We start from the raw sequence: 16,265 nt of genomic DNA, 5'->3' as shown, positions 1-16,265 counted from the left end.
TAATGTAGATAAGACTCTTCTCTATATTATTCTCTCTCTTAATTTACCATTTCTCATGTTTAACTATTTTTTTATTATTTTTACAAAAAGAGGGCAGAAAAGTCAATGGGACTGCTAAAGCGGGACGGAGGGAGTATTCATTGGAATTTCCAATACTAATTGATCTAGTTGTGACTTCTTGGTTTATAACGGAACAGTTAATAAATTATTTACAAACATGTTAAAATCGTATGTTAAATGAATTGTTACATAAATTTATTATAAAGTTAATTTTCTATCATATGAAATGATATTGTATTTGTATAAGTTCTTTTGGAAATTATAAACAAACTTACAATTACCTACTCATTGTAGTTAGTTCATAAAAAATGGATTAAGGGAAATAATTGTAGATTCAAAGTATCACGGTTTAAAAATTTTAAATTCTTTAAAAAACAAAGCTTGCAAACTAACACTGTTTAAATTTAAAAATCACTCAATGTTTCAACTTATTTTACTTTAATGCAAAATTAATTTAATTAAATTAGATTTATTAGTATATTAAATTATAAAAAAATAAAATTGAATTATAATTCGGTTCCCGGTTAGGAACCGGTGGTTTCTGATTTGGAACCGGAATCGATTTTATTTAAAAAGTTCGAATCGGTACTCGAACCGGACTCAATTAACCGGCCGGTTTAAGTTCCGATTCCGGTTAACCGAGAAGCAAAGAACTGTTTAAGCACCCCTATCAATTACTACTAATTTTTACTATTATAACAATAATATTATTATAATAATTAAATATAATTATAATTATAGTTATGATTAAGTGTATTTAAATGATTTTAAGAAATAAATTAATTATTTATTCATAACGTCAAAATAATAATATTAATATTGATTAATAATAATAGTATAAAGAGTGAGGAGAATGAGAGAAGATATTATAATATCACTTTTGGTACTAGTTTTGTCAATGCCCAAAATATTCTTTATGGCACAAATGGAAAAATGAATTTGTTTAGATGGTATTTAGGGGTGAAAATTGAATCAGGTAAAATGTGATTTATAGGTATAAAAAACGATACTATAAAATAAAGATCAGGTACCATTTATGTGCGAAATTGAAAGATCAGGTACCATTTATACAGTTAACTCTTAAAAAAATAAAATGAACCTACTACTATGGAACAAATAGTGTATTATATAATCTTGTGTACACTCTTCATCCTACAAAAATATGAGTATATTATACAAGGGAATTCAGACAAAATTGCTAAAGTTAGATAAATGAGGAGAAGATAGTAAAAGTACTGTTAGTGGATAGTGGGATCCATATTGTTATTACTCCCTTTGTCCCAAAAGAATATGCAGCTTGAATTCGACACGCGTATAAATGCAAAATTGGTAAAGCAAGAGAGGATAGAAAGAAAAAATAATTAAAGTACTTTTAGTGAAGAACGAGTCTCACCTCATAGAGAGCAAATAGTTTCATAAATTAGAAAGTGCATATTTTTATGGGACAGATTAAAAATGTAAGAATGTAACAATGCATATTCTTGTGGGATGGAGAGAGTTGTAATGGTTGGGTCATATGGTCTAAGTAGTTTTCGATGAGGTACAATGGTGGGTTATATGGTCTAAGTAGAAAATAAATTGATAACTTTCCATACAGGAAAATGTCCATATTATTATGGTACAGAGTGCATGTATTTTTACGGAAGAAGTATTATTTTTTATAATATTATTTTTTATATATTACTCCCTCCATTCTATAAAAATAGACCATATTTGTCAATTTAGAATGTTCCTTAAAGATAGACTAATTCTTTATAAGAAATTTTTTTTCCAATGAAGGATAGATATTTGGTGCTCAAATTAAAGGCTAAACATTAGATATTTGGAGAAATTGTAGAATAGACAAAGGGTTATACGAAACAGATTTTTTTTTTGTGTACGCAACAATAGCAAAGTAGTTTTTACTTTTAGAGAATGAAAAATTATTATTCCTAATGCAAATATCTTTTTAATTTAGTAAATAAAAATTATTCAAATATTAAATAGAGTGAACTATCTAATTGGGCCCTAGACTTGTATGCTCTCACTTTTGCGGTGCCTAAACAAAATTAATATCACCAGCGGTACCCGGACTTGTAGTTATACACGTTTGAAGGTTTTTTGCACTTTTCGTCACTTTTTCTGGACATTATAACCCCCGAATGGGTGAAGGGCTAATTCGTCCACACAATATCTTTCTCTGTCTACAGCTGCCAGCCTTTTCATTTGCATTTTGATTTGAGTGGATTTTTGGACAAAGTTTGAAATGATTTAATATTAGTTCATGTACAAAGAGTAAGTAGAATAGGACAAAGTGTACGGTCATTTTCCTAAACACATTTCTCTCTTATATTGACTAACATTCCTATTCTTTCCACTTCATTTTCGGAAGCTCAAGAGATAGCCCACCTCTTCCATTTCACCCATTTCCACCTCCTATGCCATTTCGACCCATTTCGTTTTTATCAAGACATGCCTCCACGGAGAAAACGGGGAAGACAAGCTCAGGCACCAGCCCAGACACCGCCGCCACCACCACCACCACCACCGCCACCCCAACATATGGAGATCATCGACGTTGACGAGGGAACTTGGGATATCCGTCCAAGAGACATTGATTTGTTCGACCCAGCTACTGAATATGGTAAATCCTTGCTTTTTATTGACTCATTTGACTTTAATTCCATGATTAGTTTATAAAAATTGTTGTCATTCCGTGGAGGGTACTTGTTTTAGTTTCTAATTTAATGGCGTGTATCCAAGATGGGTTTGTTGATTTGGGTGTTAGGGTTTTAGTTTTTCAATTTTTTTGTAGGGTTTGTTTAGTATTCGTGTTTTCTACGAACATTTTTTTCTTTTCGCCTTGTGTTTGTTGTTTGTAAGGGTTTTGATTTGGTGAATTTTTTTAAACAGAGAATAAGCCAGGAATGTTCACTGTGGCACTACACCACGGTGGAGGAGTTGTGAAGGATACCTATGTGGGTGGTTCTATGACCCACTATGATAATTGCCTCGTTGGGCAATTCCAGCTACTAGATCTTTCTTCAATGTTGCTGAAATTAGGCTATCCAAGAGATTATATGTGATCCCCGATATAACGATGAGTGCTCAGGAACTACAGTAGGCCGTCGTGTGGTACCCCTTGTCGATGAATGCCGCATGGGTGAATTCCTTTCACTGGCTATATCCAAAGAAAGGCTACTGCATGTGCATGTTGTGGAGATTACAGCAACCCTAGCTAGGGGCCAAGCCGGCAGTGGATAAAAAAAAATTAGAGAGGCTCTTATGAAACCTAAAAGCAATGTGGTCATTGAAGAAATAGAAGATCCTGAAGCTAGTGTGGTTAAGAGAAAGCCGAGAAAGAAGCAGAGGTTAAATCAAGAACAATTGCTTATTGGATCGTATGAGAGGGACATTGAGTTTGAAGAGTATCTTAAAACTAGTTTGGCTAAAGCTCGAGCAAGTTGGAAGAAGCAAGATGTTGATATGCGTAGTAGCAAAGTTGTTGGAAAGAATTTGATGGGTGATTTTGATGTTGAGGATGGCAGACATGTAGGTGATAATCTTGGGATTCATATTCATGCAGAAGCAATGCCAAGTCACGAAGATGCATGCAGAAGCAGTGGCGCAGAGGTCCCTACTTTGCATTTGTTCTTCATATGAGAACTTTATCTGTGAATTTAATTAACTAAATATGTATTGTTGAATACAGGTTTCAAGTGATAACGACAAAAAAATACAAAGTTCAGTCATTGAAGGTCCATATATGGAGGTAGAAAACCAAACAACTACCGAGGTACTTTTTTGATATTGATGATATTTGTAGATACCTGTAATGTGATTAGGTTATTATATTTTGGTGGGGACCTGATTAGGTTTCATGTGATAAGGACAAAAAAAATACAAAGTTCAGTCATTGAAGGACTATTTTTTGTATTTTGGTGGGGACTTGACATGCATTATATATTGGTGGGATCGGACATTTATTTTGTGTTTTTATTATTTCAGTTTGAACCAATTGTTATATCTTTACCAATTGTTACTGAAGAGAGGGAAAACTATTGTAATAATTCTCAAGTGGGTGTTGTAGCAACTGACACAGTGAACCAGGTAATTTAGTTGACTCTTTTAATGGCTTTAAGCTTATATAGGGAAAACTATTGCTAAAGAGAGGGAAAACTATTATAATAATTAGGTTTTATAGTGTTGCTATAATTGACTAAACTCTACTGACTTAATCATAATCCTCTGTGTGACTTTGTTTAGGGTGGAGTTGAAGGATCTAGTGTTGAGCCTCCCCAACAGTTAGCAGATTTTGGAGGTGCTGAAGGAGTAAGTGTTCATGGTAGAGTTTTTTGGAGGTGCTGAAGGAGTAAGTGTTCAGGCAAGTGTTCATGGTCATGGTGAGTCTGACAAAGGAAACCGAGATTCGATTGTAGGTGGGCCTAATGGCTCGAAGATGTTGATGTGTATGTCGAGGTAATATACTTGCTATTACTAACTTTATTTTTTACTTTTACTATGGTTTTTGTTATTTATATCTGCCACTATGTGATAGGAACAATACGACCGTAGAAGATTAGATAAAGGAAAGGAAAAAGTGGTTGATGAGGGGTCGTATCAGCCAACTTTGGAAGACATTTACGAGGATGATGAGAATGCTGATTTTGAGTTTGATTTTGAAGACTTTCATTTTGGAGCATTGTTTAAGGAAACATTTATCCCGCAGCACGAAGGCAATTGTTTGCATCGTATTATACAGAATTGAATGCACATCGACAAGCAGTTGCAGCCGCTAATGCCATGTTGGTAAATGAAGGTTCAAGTAGCAGTGGGACCAAACGATTGAAACGACGTCGATACTCGCCTGTTGTTCAGAACAATGAAGGTCAGGGGCATGAGGGTTCAGAGCATGACCCGATGCATGATCAACCGGATGCAGGACTAAAGAACATCTCAGAACCCGAGGAAGGCAGAAGCAGACGCAAGCAGGGTATATTATATACCCCATTCAACCTAACTGATGATTTACCAGTTTGGAACGTGGGAGACGTGTTCGCCACGAAGGAGTATTTCATGACGGCTGTACGGCAGTACGCAGTTATGTCAAAGAGACCCTTGTACCTTGCAAGGAATGACAAGACAAAGATGCGCGTTAAATGCCATGATATAGGTTGCGAGTGGTTCATTTACGCCCGCAAGACCGCTGCCTATAATGGCATTGACTTTGTCTTACTGAGTCTGCGAAGAAACCATGCACATACATGCTCATATGTTGTTGAAAATAGGTGGATCACTGCAAAGTGGTTGGCAGTGCGTTTCACTGAGAAGATCAAAGCAGATCCACATATCTCTCTACAAGCTATACGACAATGTGTGGATGAACAGTTCGGTTCTACATTGAGTAGGATGAAGGCTTACAGGGCTCGGGATCTAGCTCTTGAAGGTATTAAATAAAATATTTATTGTCTAATGAAGTTGTGACAAATGGCACAACCTCATTGGTCAATGAAATGAAGTAAGGGAGAGACCACTTGGTCTCATAAACCAATCCGGTTGAACCTTGGATCTAGAGAGAGGGAGACCTCCTCCATATTTTTCCTTGTTTTGTAAAATTGAAATTGAGGAGAGAGAGGGACCTAGGTCATTGATAAAGATGATCTTAGAGCTATCACAATAAGGGCGATCGACCGTTGTGCGATCGATGCCCCCGCCGGCATCTATTGGGATGGGACACGCTATTGGAAAAGCTGATTAGAGCATCCACAATAGGGTGGTTTTTGTCCGGACGATCCCTTGTCCCCCCACTGCAGGCGGACAGACGAGCGGGCGGATGATCGCCATGCCCGAACTTTCATCCACGAATAAAGGGGCGCCCTTGCATTGTCCAACCTATCGTCCGGCCACTGCAGGGGCCCGAGTGATAAAAAATCGATTTTTATTTAAAAAATTTAATTTTTAAATTAAAATAATAGTAAAACTATAATTACACAACGATCCATACTAAAATACGGGTGCGTGAATATAATCCTTCACACTAGATCAACAAATTTTGCATTGATTTAGTAACCTTTATATATTAGTTTTCAATTAAATTTTCATTATGACTTTGATGTGAGATAAATGATTGTTTAAGAGATAGGTATTCAACTCCAAGTTTCTTTATGATTTCGATTTGGGACAATTGGTTTTACACTTAAAAGAGCATTTTTATTGCTTTATGTAAAAATTTGTTTGATTTTAATACAAAATCTAGGTCTAGTCACGTAGTAAACGTGTCTTGAAGAATCATAGAGTTGTGGGTTCAAAGCCCAAACTAACATTTTGTTTTTAATTTTGACTTATATTACATTTTTATCATTCTATTTGATTCTTGTTTTTATACTTTTTTTTTCTTATAAGAGCATTAGCAACAGCGGACTTCCCGTCGGACGTCCGCCATTAGGCGTGGATTGCGAGGACGCGGATGTCCGGTGAGGATACCGCTCATCCGCTGCTGAGGCGGGACGTCCATGCGGACGTCAGTCGCGACGTCCGCTATTGCGGCGACGACGCGGACGTCTGCCACAGACTTCCTATTTTTTTAAAACTCTATATATACGACTCTTTGAACTTTATTTCATTCATACCACTTGTGTTAACAAGTTTCTCTCTCTCTCTAAATTTCATTTCTGTTGAAGATGAATGGAGAGCGATAGGAACTCTCACGCCACGAGCGAGTCACAAACGCAGATGTTTCCCGCCGAAGGTGAGGGAAACTCGAGCGGAATAGCGGGGATGGTTTCCCAAATGGCGGGGATGATGTCCCCGTACTACAGTATGTACCTTTGGATGGGTGGGATGGTGCCCCAGATGCCCGGGGTGAGTAGAGGGATGACCGAGATGACGCCAGGCTTGCTGTTAGATCCGTTCAGTGCTATACCACACCAATGTCATCTTATTTCGCAGTAAGGCTTAGAAATATACGGACTGACATTGCAACCTTTCTCGATGGGTAGTCTAATTCCATCTAGGTTGTGAAATTCATATTTTTCTTTGTTTAGAACTGACCGTATTACCTTAAAGTGGACGACGCCCACAACTGGTCTACTAAAACAAAGACTTAGACTTTGTTAAGTTAACTTATACATTTTAAACATGCATTAACATCCATTAAATGTAAAACATAACAACATTATGACAAAAATAATCTGTTTTATTCATTGGAAAATAAAATAAGAGTTTTACGGATTCAATCACTCAAACGTGATTTCTAGTATACAAACTCTAACAGGGGGAGGGGTAGCAAGGGCCCTCAATCACCTGGGGACAATGTCTATCGCCCATATATGGATTTATTGTCTAGTGTTCCCCCCCAGAGTACTTCTCTAGAGACTCAGTTCACTGGCATCGAGACTTTCTCTTTGGAGGAGTTGGGGCTATCTCCGATCAGGGAGACTCCCACTAAGGAGGGGGCAAGGGCAAGGGCAAGGGCAAAAGGCCCTACCTCGTCTGGATGGCGGAAAACGTCGCGCTGGCGAAGGCCATGGTCGGTGTAGTCGAGGATCCCTACATCGGGGCTAACCAGCATATCGACAGAATGTGGTTTCGCATTAGTCAAGGCTACCTCCGATTCAAACCGGATGGTGGGAAACATCACGGTCCCGAGCAATGCCGGAAACAGTAGGAGCGGTTGAGGCCTAAGCTCAGTCGATTTGCCGGCATCTACCAGAACAACCTCCGCCAAGCAACCAGCGGCATGTCCGAGGAGGGTGTGAAGAACCTTTCCATGCAGCAGTACCCCGACAGGGCCTTGAAGTTCCGCGGATTCGAGCATTGGGAGGTCTATCTCATGGTGAAGAATTCCGCCAAGTTTTGTGCGGGTGTTGAAGCTGGCTGGCCGAAGCGGACGAAGATCAGCGCTTCCGGCTAGTACAACAGTAGTGCCGGTTCGCACGAGCTCCCCAAAGCCGAGGCAGAGATCCCGACCCCGTCTTCCCGCCGCCGTCGTCGCCCGATTGGGCAAAAGACTGCGCAACGGATGGCAAGGGGAAGCGCCAGCGGGTCCAACAAGGTCTAATCGGAGGCCCCTCCCGAGTACAACAATCTCACACCCGCGCGCAGCAAATGCATAGCCTAGTACAGACCATGGAAATGTGGTATAACACGACTGATCCTTTCTACAAGAGGATGTTGAAGGATGTCATCGACATATTGAGGCGCGATTTGGGGATGCCACCCCTGACTTTTAGTGGCGCCGGGGATGACGGCAGCGGCACTGGCGACGGGGACGGCGCGGAGTGAGCCGGGGGTCGCATTTTTTCAAGCTTGGGGTAGTATTTTTTTTGGTTTTATGCCTATGTAATTTTTTTTTTATCTAATGATGTATGTTTTTTTTAATGAAGTTGTTGCATTTTCTCCGTCCGTATTCGTGTCGAAAATTTAATTCCGTAACGTAAATTGCATATTTGTGAATTTGTGAATTTTTTTTATCGCGGTAAGTCCGCGCGGGAAGTCCTTGGGGATGTCCGCCATTGTGCAATGAGAAGTCCTTATAACGTGGCAATGTAGTGGGAAGTCCTTATGACGTGGCAGGAGGTGTTTTTGGGAAGTCCGTCGAGAAGGGCGGCGGGACATCCGCAGCATTGCGGATGCTCTAAGCATGTTTATATTTTTATGATGATGTAAATTTAATTTGAGTAATTATAAGTGTTTTTTGCAATTAATGTAAGTGTTTTTTTGCTGTTTTGGCTTAGTTTCACGGTTTCCGGTGGTTTTTCGCGGTTTCGGTTTGGAACCGCCTAGAACTGGCGGTTCATGGAAGGTTTCGGTTATTGAATCTTGGAACTTGGACTGGTCCACGGTTCCATATAAATCTCATGGTTCTTGTTTGAAATCGTAATCGACAGTTACATTTTCACGATTAATTATCCAAACCGTAAACCTTGGACATCTCTACATCTAGTTTGTGTATTCAGCCCGGGGCATGACCAGACCAGATAATGAAGAAAATAAAAAAATAAGGAAGAAACTAGTCATCGCCACTCATCACGCAAAGATGATAATCTGGAGAGAGAAAACAAACCAGGTGTTGAGAGGAGGAGGAAAATGTCAAAATCCTAACGGAAAAAACCCGAGAAATAGCGTCAAATAATCCTCCTAAAACAATGTCTGGCGCAAATCGACTTATCAATCCACCCAAACCCAACCAAGGCCACCTCTCCTCCGCCGTCGAGATGACTACGCCCAACTGCCCTATCACCCCGCGCAGCCGCACCGGCCCTATGTTCCTCGGTGTCGACGTCGGCACCGCAAGCGCACGCGCAGGTCTCCTTACTCAATTGCATCTATATCACTCATCTTATCGTTTTTAGTCGATTGCGTTTCAGCAATGTTCCATTAAATGTATTTGCTCATTTTTTCTCTCAATTTATTGGTATTGTAATTTGTGCTGATCACCAATTTCCAACTTCGATTATGTTCTTATTGAAGAAATGAGGCTGGTTAGAGCTCAGGGATTATGGATTGTGATGTAGGATACTGATTTGTAACCATTCGATAACCTTTTAACCCAAGGTTCTTTTGCCTAACGCAGCCATTTTTAATAACCATGGACGGCTTTTGGGGTTTGCTACTAGCCCCATTCAGATCTGGAAAGATGGTGACTGCGTTGAGGTGGCTGTTTAATAATGTGAATTTTGAGACGTTTGTGCACAAACTTTTAATCACGCTAATTTCTTAGAGAAACTGAAAACTTGAAGCCAGATTTCCTTTTTCCCCAGGAATCTTCGACCGATATCTGGCATGCGATTTGCACAGCTGTCAGATCAGCATGCTCTGTTGCACAAATTAAAGGGGAACAAGTGACCAGTTTGGGTTTTGCGGCTACCTGTTCACTTGGTATGTGAAAAAGTTCTGTTAGGTTCTTAGTAGCAATCGGCGACCTTTTCTTCTTTTACTTCACATAGCTTTTCGTCTCTTTGATAGCTGGAAGTTCTCCAAAAGTATGAAAAGCTGGAGGACTTTGTACCATCCATTAGCAGGATCTAGTGATGGATTGGATGTATGTCGGGATGTTGTAACAGAGGCCTCCACCAGCTTTATTGTTTGGCTGTCATATAGTGGTAAGTGCACATAGAAAGAGACAATTACAAGGGGTTATGCACAGACAACAACTTTCCCTGATACTCTTTGGTGCCGCGCACTTAATGGTAGACTTTAATCTGTAAACTACCATGGTAGAAGCTTCGAAGATGCAGTTTTCATGGCTTCTTCATATGATTGAAAAGCCATGAAGGAAGAAAAAGATAGTTTATTATTTAATATTTCTCAGGTATTAATATTTTCAACCTAATAATTTGTATTTTACTTGATAATTGCATTGCAATGTTGAGCATGCGTAATGTAATGGGACATACATTTCTTTTAGAAACCATAGTTCCCATTATTGTAATATGTTTGCTAATAGCTTAGCTCAACGAATTAGTGGATTTGGTTTATAATTGTTTAATGTTGAAAACTGTTATTGCAGCTTCTGTGGGTCAAAGAAAATTTGAGGGAGTCCTGGTCAATGACATTTAGGTGGATGGATTTGAGCGATTGGTTATCATATAGGTAGGCTGTCTAATTCTTCCCCAAGACTGTCTCTGGTACGGTAGTATGACTGAAAATAGAATCCTATACTAAATATTGGTCATTTAAACAGAGCAACAGGAGATGATACTCGAAGTCTATGCACAACAGTCTGCAAATGGACTTATTTGGGCCATGCGCATATGCAACAGATCAATGAGACAGATTCCCGTGACATGGAAGCTCTTGGATGGGATGATGACTTCTGGGAGGAAATTGGTTTAGGCGATCTTGTGGACAGCCATCATTCCAAGATAGGTATGTTTTTCTTGTTATACTTATGAACCATTTATGTATTTTTTAGTTACAGAAATTTGTATGGTCATTTATACCTCAAGTGCAACATAAAATGATTTCCTAACAATTGGATGCATTAGACGTACCATTTGGATCTCTCCAAAGTCCATCATCGCAAACTGATAGCTGGTATTTTATAAATGTATGTAGTTGCATAATCATGGTGTAATCACTGCTTTCTAGCAATCTACGAGGTTTTACAGATCAATTGAGAGATCTTTGAGGCATTATAGTAGTTCCCTTAAATAAGGAGCTGTGAAAAATGGCTTCTTTGAAAATAGTGTCTGAATGAGAAGGTGGTCTTCTGTAACTTATGAGTGAAATATTCTTGCTATCTAAATTATGAAAATATCTATAATTTTTTTTCCTTGGGCATCTATGACTAATATTTTGTGTGTGCTTGTGGAGCAGGAAACAATGAGAAGTGTTATGCTAGATATACACTAGAAAGTCTTCCTTTAACTAATCGCTAATAATTCCCTAAAAAAAACTAATCGCTAATAATTTAGTCTCAGCTCAAGTAATAGTTGCTTTAAATATTTGTCTTCTTTCTATTTTCTTGTATATCTCTTTCTTGATGCTTATAGATAAAACACTGTTTACAGGACGCAGTGTAGCTTTTCCCGGTCATGCTTTGGGCTGTGGTCTGACACCTAATGCCGCAAAGGCAAGAAAACTTACGAAAAGTTCACTTGATTACAGTGATTGCTTGAGCCTATAATTGATATAAAATATCCAGTTCAGTTGGAGATAGCAGCACATACTCCATCTTTCTATCAAATTATCCTAACTGATGTACATTACCAGTCCAATTGGACCAAGAGACATGCTCGCTAGTGTCTTATTTTATCCTTTTTGCTAAGAAACATTTTTCTGTTACCAGGAACTGGGTTTACTAGCTGGGACACCAGTTGGTACATCGTTGATAGATGCTCATGCTGGTGGTGTGGGGGTCATGGAAAGTGTGCCTCCAGAAATAATAGAACATGAACCAGCAGGTTACTTTCTTCCATCCCTCCACGACTGTGACATTTTAAGCAACAAACTCAGTTTGTTGTACATATTTTACGATTGATTGATGTTGAATGTGCAGAAGATGGGGATGAGACAATATGTCATCGCATGGTGTTAGTATGTGGAACTTCCAACTGCCATATGGCTATATCTAAGACCAAGTTGTTCATTCCAGGGGTTTGGGGACCATTCTGGTCAGGTATGTTCTAATATAACCCATACATCAGTCACAGATTTATTTGTTAACAATATTGCTTTCAGTGACACTGACAACTTCCACTGTGCCACTGGTTATTAATGGGCCGTAGAGTGAAACTGGATATAAAATCACTGTCTTCTATTCAGTTCACCTCCTTAACACCCAGTTAAAAAAAATGAATACCTCCACACTTGCTACTTTAGCTACTGGATTTTTCTTAGAGTCTGGAATTGCCAGGGGAGTTACCTTATTGGATTAATATTCTCCTCTTGGTACCTATAACCTTCTACTTTACGTCTAGGCGTTAACTGCGAATGTCTTGTGTCATGAAATACAGAGTCCTCATGCCAACTTGTACATGGATATTTATTAGTATTATGCAGGAGGAACTTGTGAACTGCATGTTTTATGACTTTATTTTGATTTATCATATTCTAATACCTTCTAATATTATTAGTGAGTCTGTTATGAATCCTTGTGGATGTCCAAACATTGCGTCTCCCTCTATCCCTCTGCTTCCTGCCTGTTTGAGAACATCTCAGTAGCTACTTGGACAGTTTGAGTTCCATGTGGAGAATGTGCCTTCAGCCTTTTCAGTAAGTTAGGACATGGCAAGATGGAGACTCTTCTAGTTTTGTAGTTTAAAAGTAGCTTTCCTGCTTCTGCAATGATGGAATACCTTAGCCTTTGAATACTTCATAATGGAAAAGTTATATCATATCTACCGGAGGCATGATTTATTTGGTTTATTTCTTCTCTGATGCAAGGAGTGACATTCTTTTCACTTTCACGATTTGTTAAGCTATGGTGCCTGAGTATTGGCTTACGGAAGGAGGCCAGAGCGCTAGTGGGGCATTATTTGAACACATCTTGGAGGGCCATCCTGCCTATCAAGGCCTGGCTAACAGAGCAGCTGCTCGAAGTGAGATGACCTTAACTTGTTAAATTGTGTTTCTAGATATATAGTCACATCTATGTTGTCCTTTACCTAAAGTATACTACAATTTTTTTTCTTTATAAGGTATTTCAGTGTATGAGCTTCTGAATGAGATACTGGAAAAAATGCTAATGAATGAAATACTGGAATCAATGAAGCAAGAAATGAGTTCTCCATTTCTTGCTGCTTTGACCAAAGACATCCATGTGCTTCCTGATTTCCATGGAAACAGGTGAGAGCTTAATACTTTATCAGGAAGTACGATTATTATTTCACAAAATTGTTGATATTATTGCCTAAGCTTTTAGTCTAGATCTCCTATTGCAGACCCATTATCCAAAGGGGTGATATATGGCCTTACTATTGATACAAGTGAGAGACAGCTGGCTCTTTTATACCTTGCCACAATACAAGGTCTAGCTTACGGGACACGACATATAGTTGAACATTGCAATGAGAAGGGGCACAAGGTAAGGAAATTGTTGCAGTGTTCTTAAATTACTTTCACCATATCATTTAGAGCTGATTAGCCACTACTGACAAAAACAGACAAAGTGGCATAAAGGCAATAACAGAACATGGTACTCAAGTCCTTTCTTATACTAGTACTACTTTAGTAGGCTTGTAAAATGTGTATAGGTTTAAAATTCATTGAATATCTTGTTACTAATAATTGTAGCTTATTTCTAATATGTTATGCTCTAATAATGTCTAGTTGATAAAAACTGTGTATAAGTATTTTATTCTTAAGCCTTTAATATTTAAGTAATGCGCCAACTCAATTTCTACACAAGTGACTATTTAATTTAATGTCGATCTACTGGTTATTCAATGAGTTTTCACTCATGCGAAAGTTTTCTCTTTAATTTTTTTAGCCTACCAGCATGCCACTTTAATCTTGTATAGCACATTCCACTTTGTTATTATCTTTGGTCTGGATATTTTCTAAGAGATGGTTTGCCACAGATTGATACCTTACTTGCATGTGGTGGGCTTACCAAAAATCCTTTGTTTATTCAAGAGCATGCAGATATCACAGGTGCTACTCTCTCTCTCTCTCATGGGTATAGATATGATTATTTGACATCTCTCTATCATTTCATCTGTCAAACCCTAATAGTCTCGTTAGTCATTAGTAGTCTGTTATTTTCAATAGGTTATCCCATTACTCTTCCTCGGGAAAACGAAGCTGTGCTGTTAGGTGCTGCTATTCTTGGTGCTGTTGCTTCGAAGACGTATTCCACTGTTAGAGAGGCCATGAAAGCACTAAATGCACCTGGCCGGGTAAGAAGCTACTGTACAACTACCGTCATTCACATACATAATCAAGGAGACTCTAGAATTGTGTGCATATGTTGGCCTAGTGGTAGAATGGTTAATGTTTGAGGCCAAAGGTCTCGGGTTTGAGTCAAACCGTGACGTGGCCTTTAAATTTGTGTTCATTTATCCATCAGAAAAGGGATACTCTAGAATTACACAAATGATACACCTAAAAATAGCAAATATTTCAGACTAATATCTAATGATCTTCTGATGCTGCGGACTATTTTCATCCTTGGCAGGTGGTTTATCCCTCTCACGACCCAAAAGTAAGGAAGTATCACGACACTAAGTATCGTATCTTCCGCGATCTTTACGAGCAGCAACTATCCCAGCGTGCAATGATAAAGGAAGCTCTTTCAGATGTCTAGACTTTGGAATGGAGATTGTGAAGTTGAAGATAGAATAATAAGTTTAGTAAGTATTTTACTTAAATACAATTTGTTTACACGAATTATACATTGAATATGTATGGAATATTACAGCCTATTGCCTGTGGAAGTTTACAGGTATATAAATATTGAACGCAATAAAGAGACAACATAGTTGCTACGTATTAATCTTAAAGGTGTGCAATAAAAATGAAAGTAATTGATGATTTTAGCCTTTTGTTATCTCAGGTAAAGAATGATAATCGAAATATATTTTTTACTGGATACAAGTAAATGGCATTGCTGGATTGTGAGGCTTATGGTATAAGTGATTAATTGCCACTTAATGTAGTATAAGGATTAAGGAATGAATCAAATCAAAACTCGAAAACTAACTCATTATATAAGGGTGATCAACTCAACTGATTACGTTATATGGCAGATTTAAAAATTATTTTATGCCATAAGGGTAAATTAGAGAATTAATATTTTGTAGCTACGGAATAATTTAGGATGTTGCAAATTTCTTTGAATAATATCGCAGTGCAATGCGATAATGCACTCGATGCGTTATAATGTTGTCGATTTTGAATCTTTAATTTTACATGTCATTTTCAATCACAGTTGATAATCCTTAAAATTCTCTCAAAACTTAAAGTTTATATAATTCTCTTAATTCAAATGTTTTTTTGAAAGTGATATATGACATTAAAGATTGAAAAATTGACAATGTTATAACACATCGAGTTCATTATCTACCCAACACTACATCATTATCCCAATGAATCTATGACATCATTGATTATTCCATAACTACAAAAAGATTATTCCCTAATTTACTCCTTCTACGTATAATAATGTTATAAATTCACTACACGATATAATTTAGCGATTGATCACCCTAATCTAATGAATTCAATTTGACTTTAGTTTTATATAGTAAGAGCGGAATTGGAGTTAATCAATTCCATCCCCTATACATCTAGTGTTAAAAAACAACCAAATCCTAATGGAAGGTATTTTTAGATATCATTTCGGGTATTTTTAGATTGATTTAGTTCATAACATGCAAGATCCCTTTTAGATTGTTTTAGTTCACACTTGCTCATTTCTCTCATATGAATTAAAAATTTAAAACAATCTTAAGTTAACCTAATTGGTATATAAAAGTAACATATGTGTTTATAGGAGTCTGAATCGAACAACATTATATACACACTTCCATTTTGATCTAACAGTTGAAATTTGATCTCGTTCTAGAAGTTAGTTACTAACTATACATTCATAGGAGTATGAATCAAACAACATTGTACACACACGAACTAGGTTGTATATCAAGTCATCCATGTTTTAAGTTGAGATGCCTTCTCATTAATTGGGAATAGAAATCAAATTTAGTTTCCTCAACCTGTAGATATTTTGCAGCCACCCCTTTGACGATATTAATGTATATATGTAATTAGTCAAATTGAGTGAC

The 16,265-nt window shown here is 37.8% G+C and overlaps 2 protein-coding genes across 3 annotated transcripts; both read left to right on the top strand.

Moving 5' to 3' along the window:
* The first annotated feature begins 9,040 nt into the window (after positions 1-9,040).
* On the top strand, positions 9,041-9,926 carry LOC125194656 (D-ribulokinase YDR109C-like). The gene is made up of 3 exons (XM_048092902.1): positions 9,041-9,345; positions 9,614-9,693; positions 9,801-9,926. The coding sequence occupies exons 1-3, from the start codon at positions 9,186-9,188 to the stop codon at positions 9,924-9,926; spliced, it is 366 nt and encodes a 121-aa protein (XP_047948859.1). The 5' UTR covers positions 9,041-9,185.
* A 336-nt stretch (positions 9,927-10,262) lies between these two features.
* Positions 10,263-14,969, top strand: LOC125196033 (FGGY carbohydrate kinase domain-containing protein-like). Of its 2 annotated transcripts, none has more exons than XM_048094382.1 (12): positions 10,263-10,351; positions 10,550-10,632; positions 10,724-10,908; positions 11,553-11,614; positions 11,831-11,945; positions 12,044-12,160; positions 12,963-13,082; positions 13,182-13,329; positions 13,411-13,567; positions 14,064-14,136; positions 14,254-14,381; positions 14,660-14,969. In XM_048094382.1, the coding sequence occupies exons 1-12, from the start codon at positions 10,310-10,312 to the stop codon at positions 14,786-14,788; spliced, it is 1,359 nt and encodes a 452-aa protein (XP_047950339.1). In that variant the 5' UTR covers positions 10,263-10,309; the 3' UTR covers positions 14,789-14,969. The 2 variants fall into 2 exon arrangements, with proteins under 2 accessions (XP_047950339.1, XP_047950338.1); XM_048094381.1 differs by having other exon boundaries at positions 10,266-10,351; positions 12,041-12,160.
* Positions 14,970-16,265: the final 1,296 nt, after the last annotated feature.

Source organism: Salvia hispanica, chromosome 6 (genome assembly GCF_023119035.1).
Source record: "Salvia hispanica cultivar TCC Black 2014 chromosome 6, UniMelb_Shisp_WGS_1.0, whole genome shotgun sequence".
NCBI classification, from domain to species: domain Eukaryota; kingdom Viridiplantae; phylum Streptophyta; class Magnoliopsida; order Lamiales; family Lamiaceae; genus Salvia; species Salvia hispanica.
The sequence above is the reverse complement of the archived record's forward strand: the minus strand, read 5'-3'. Positions and strand labels throughout refer to the sequence as shown.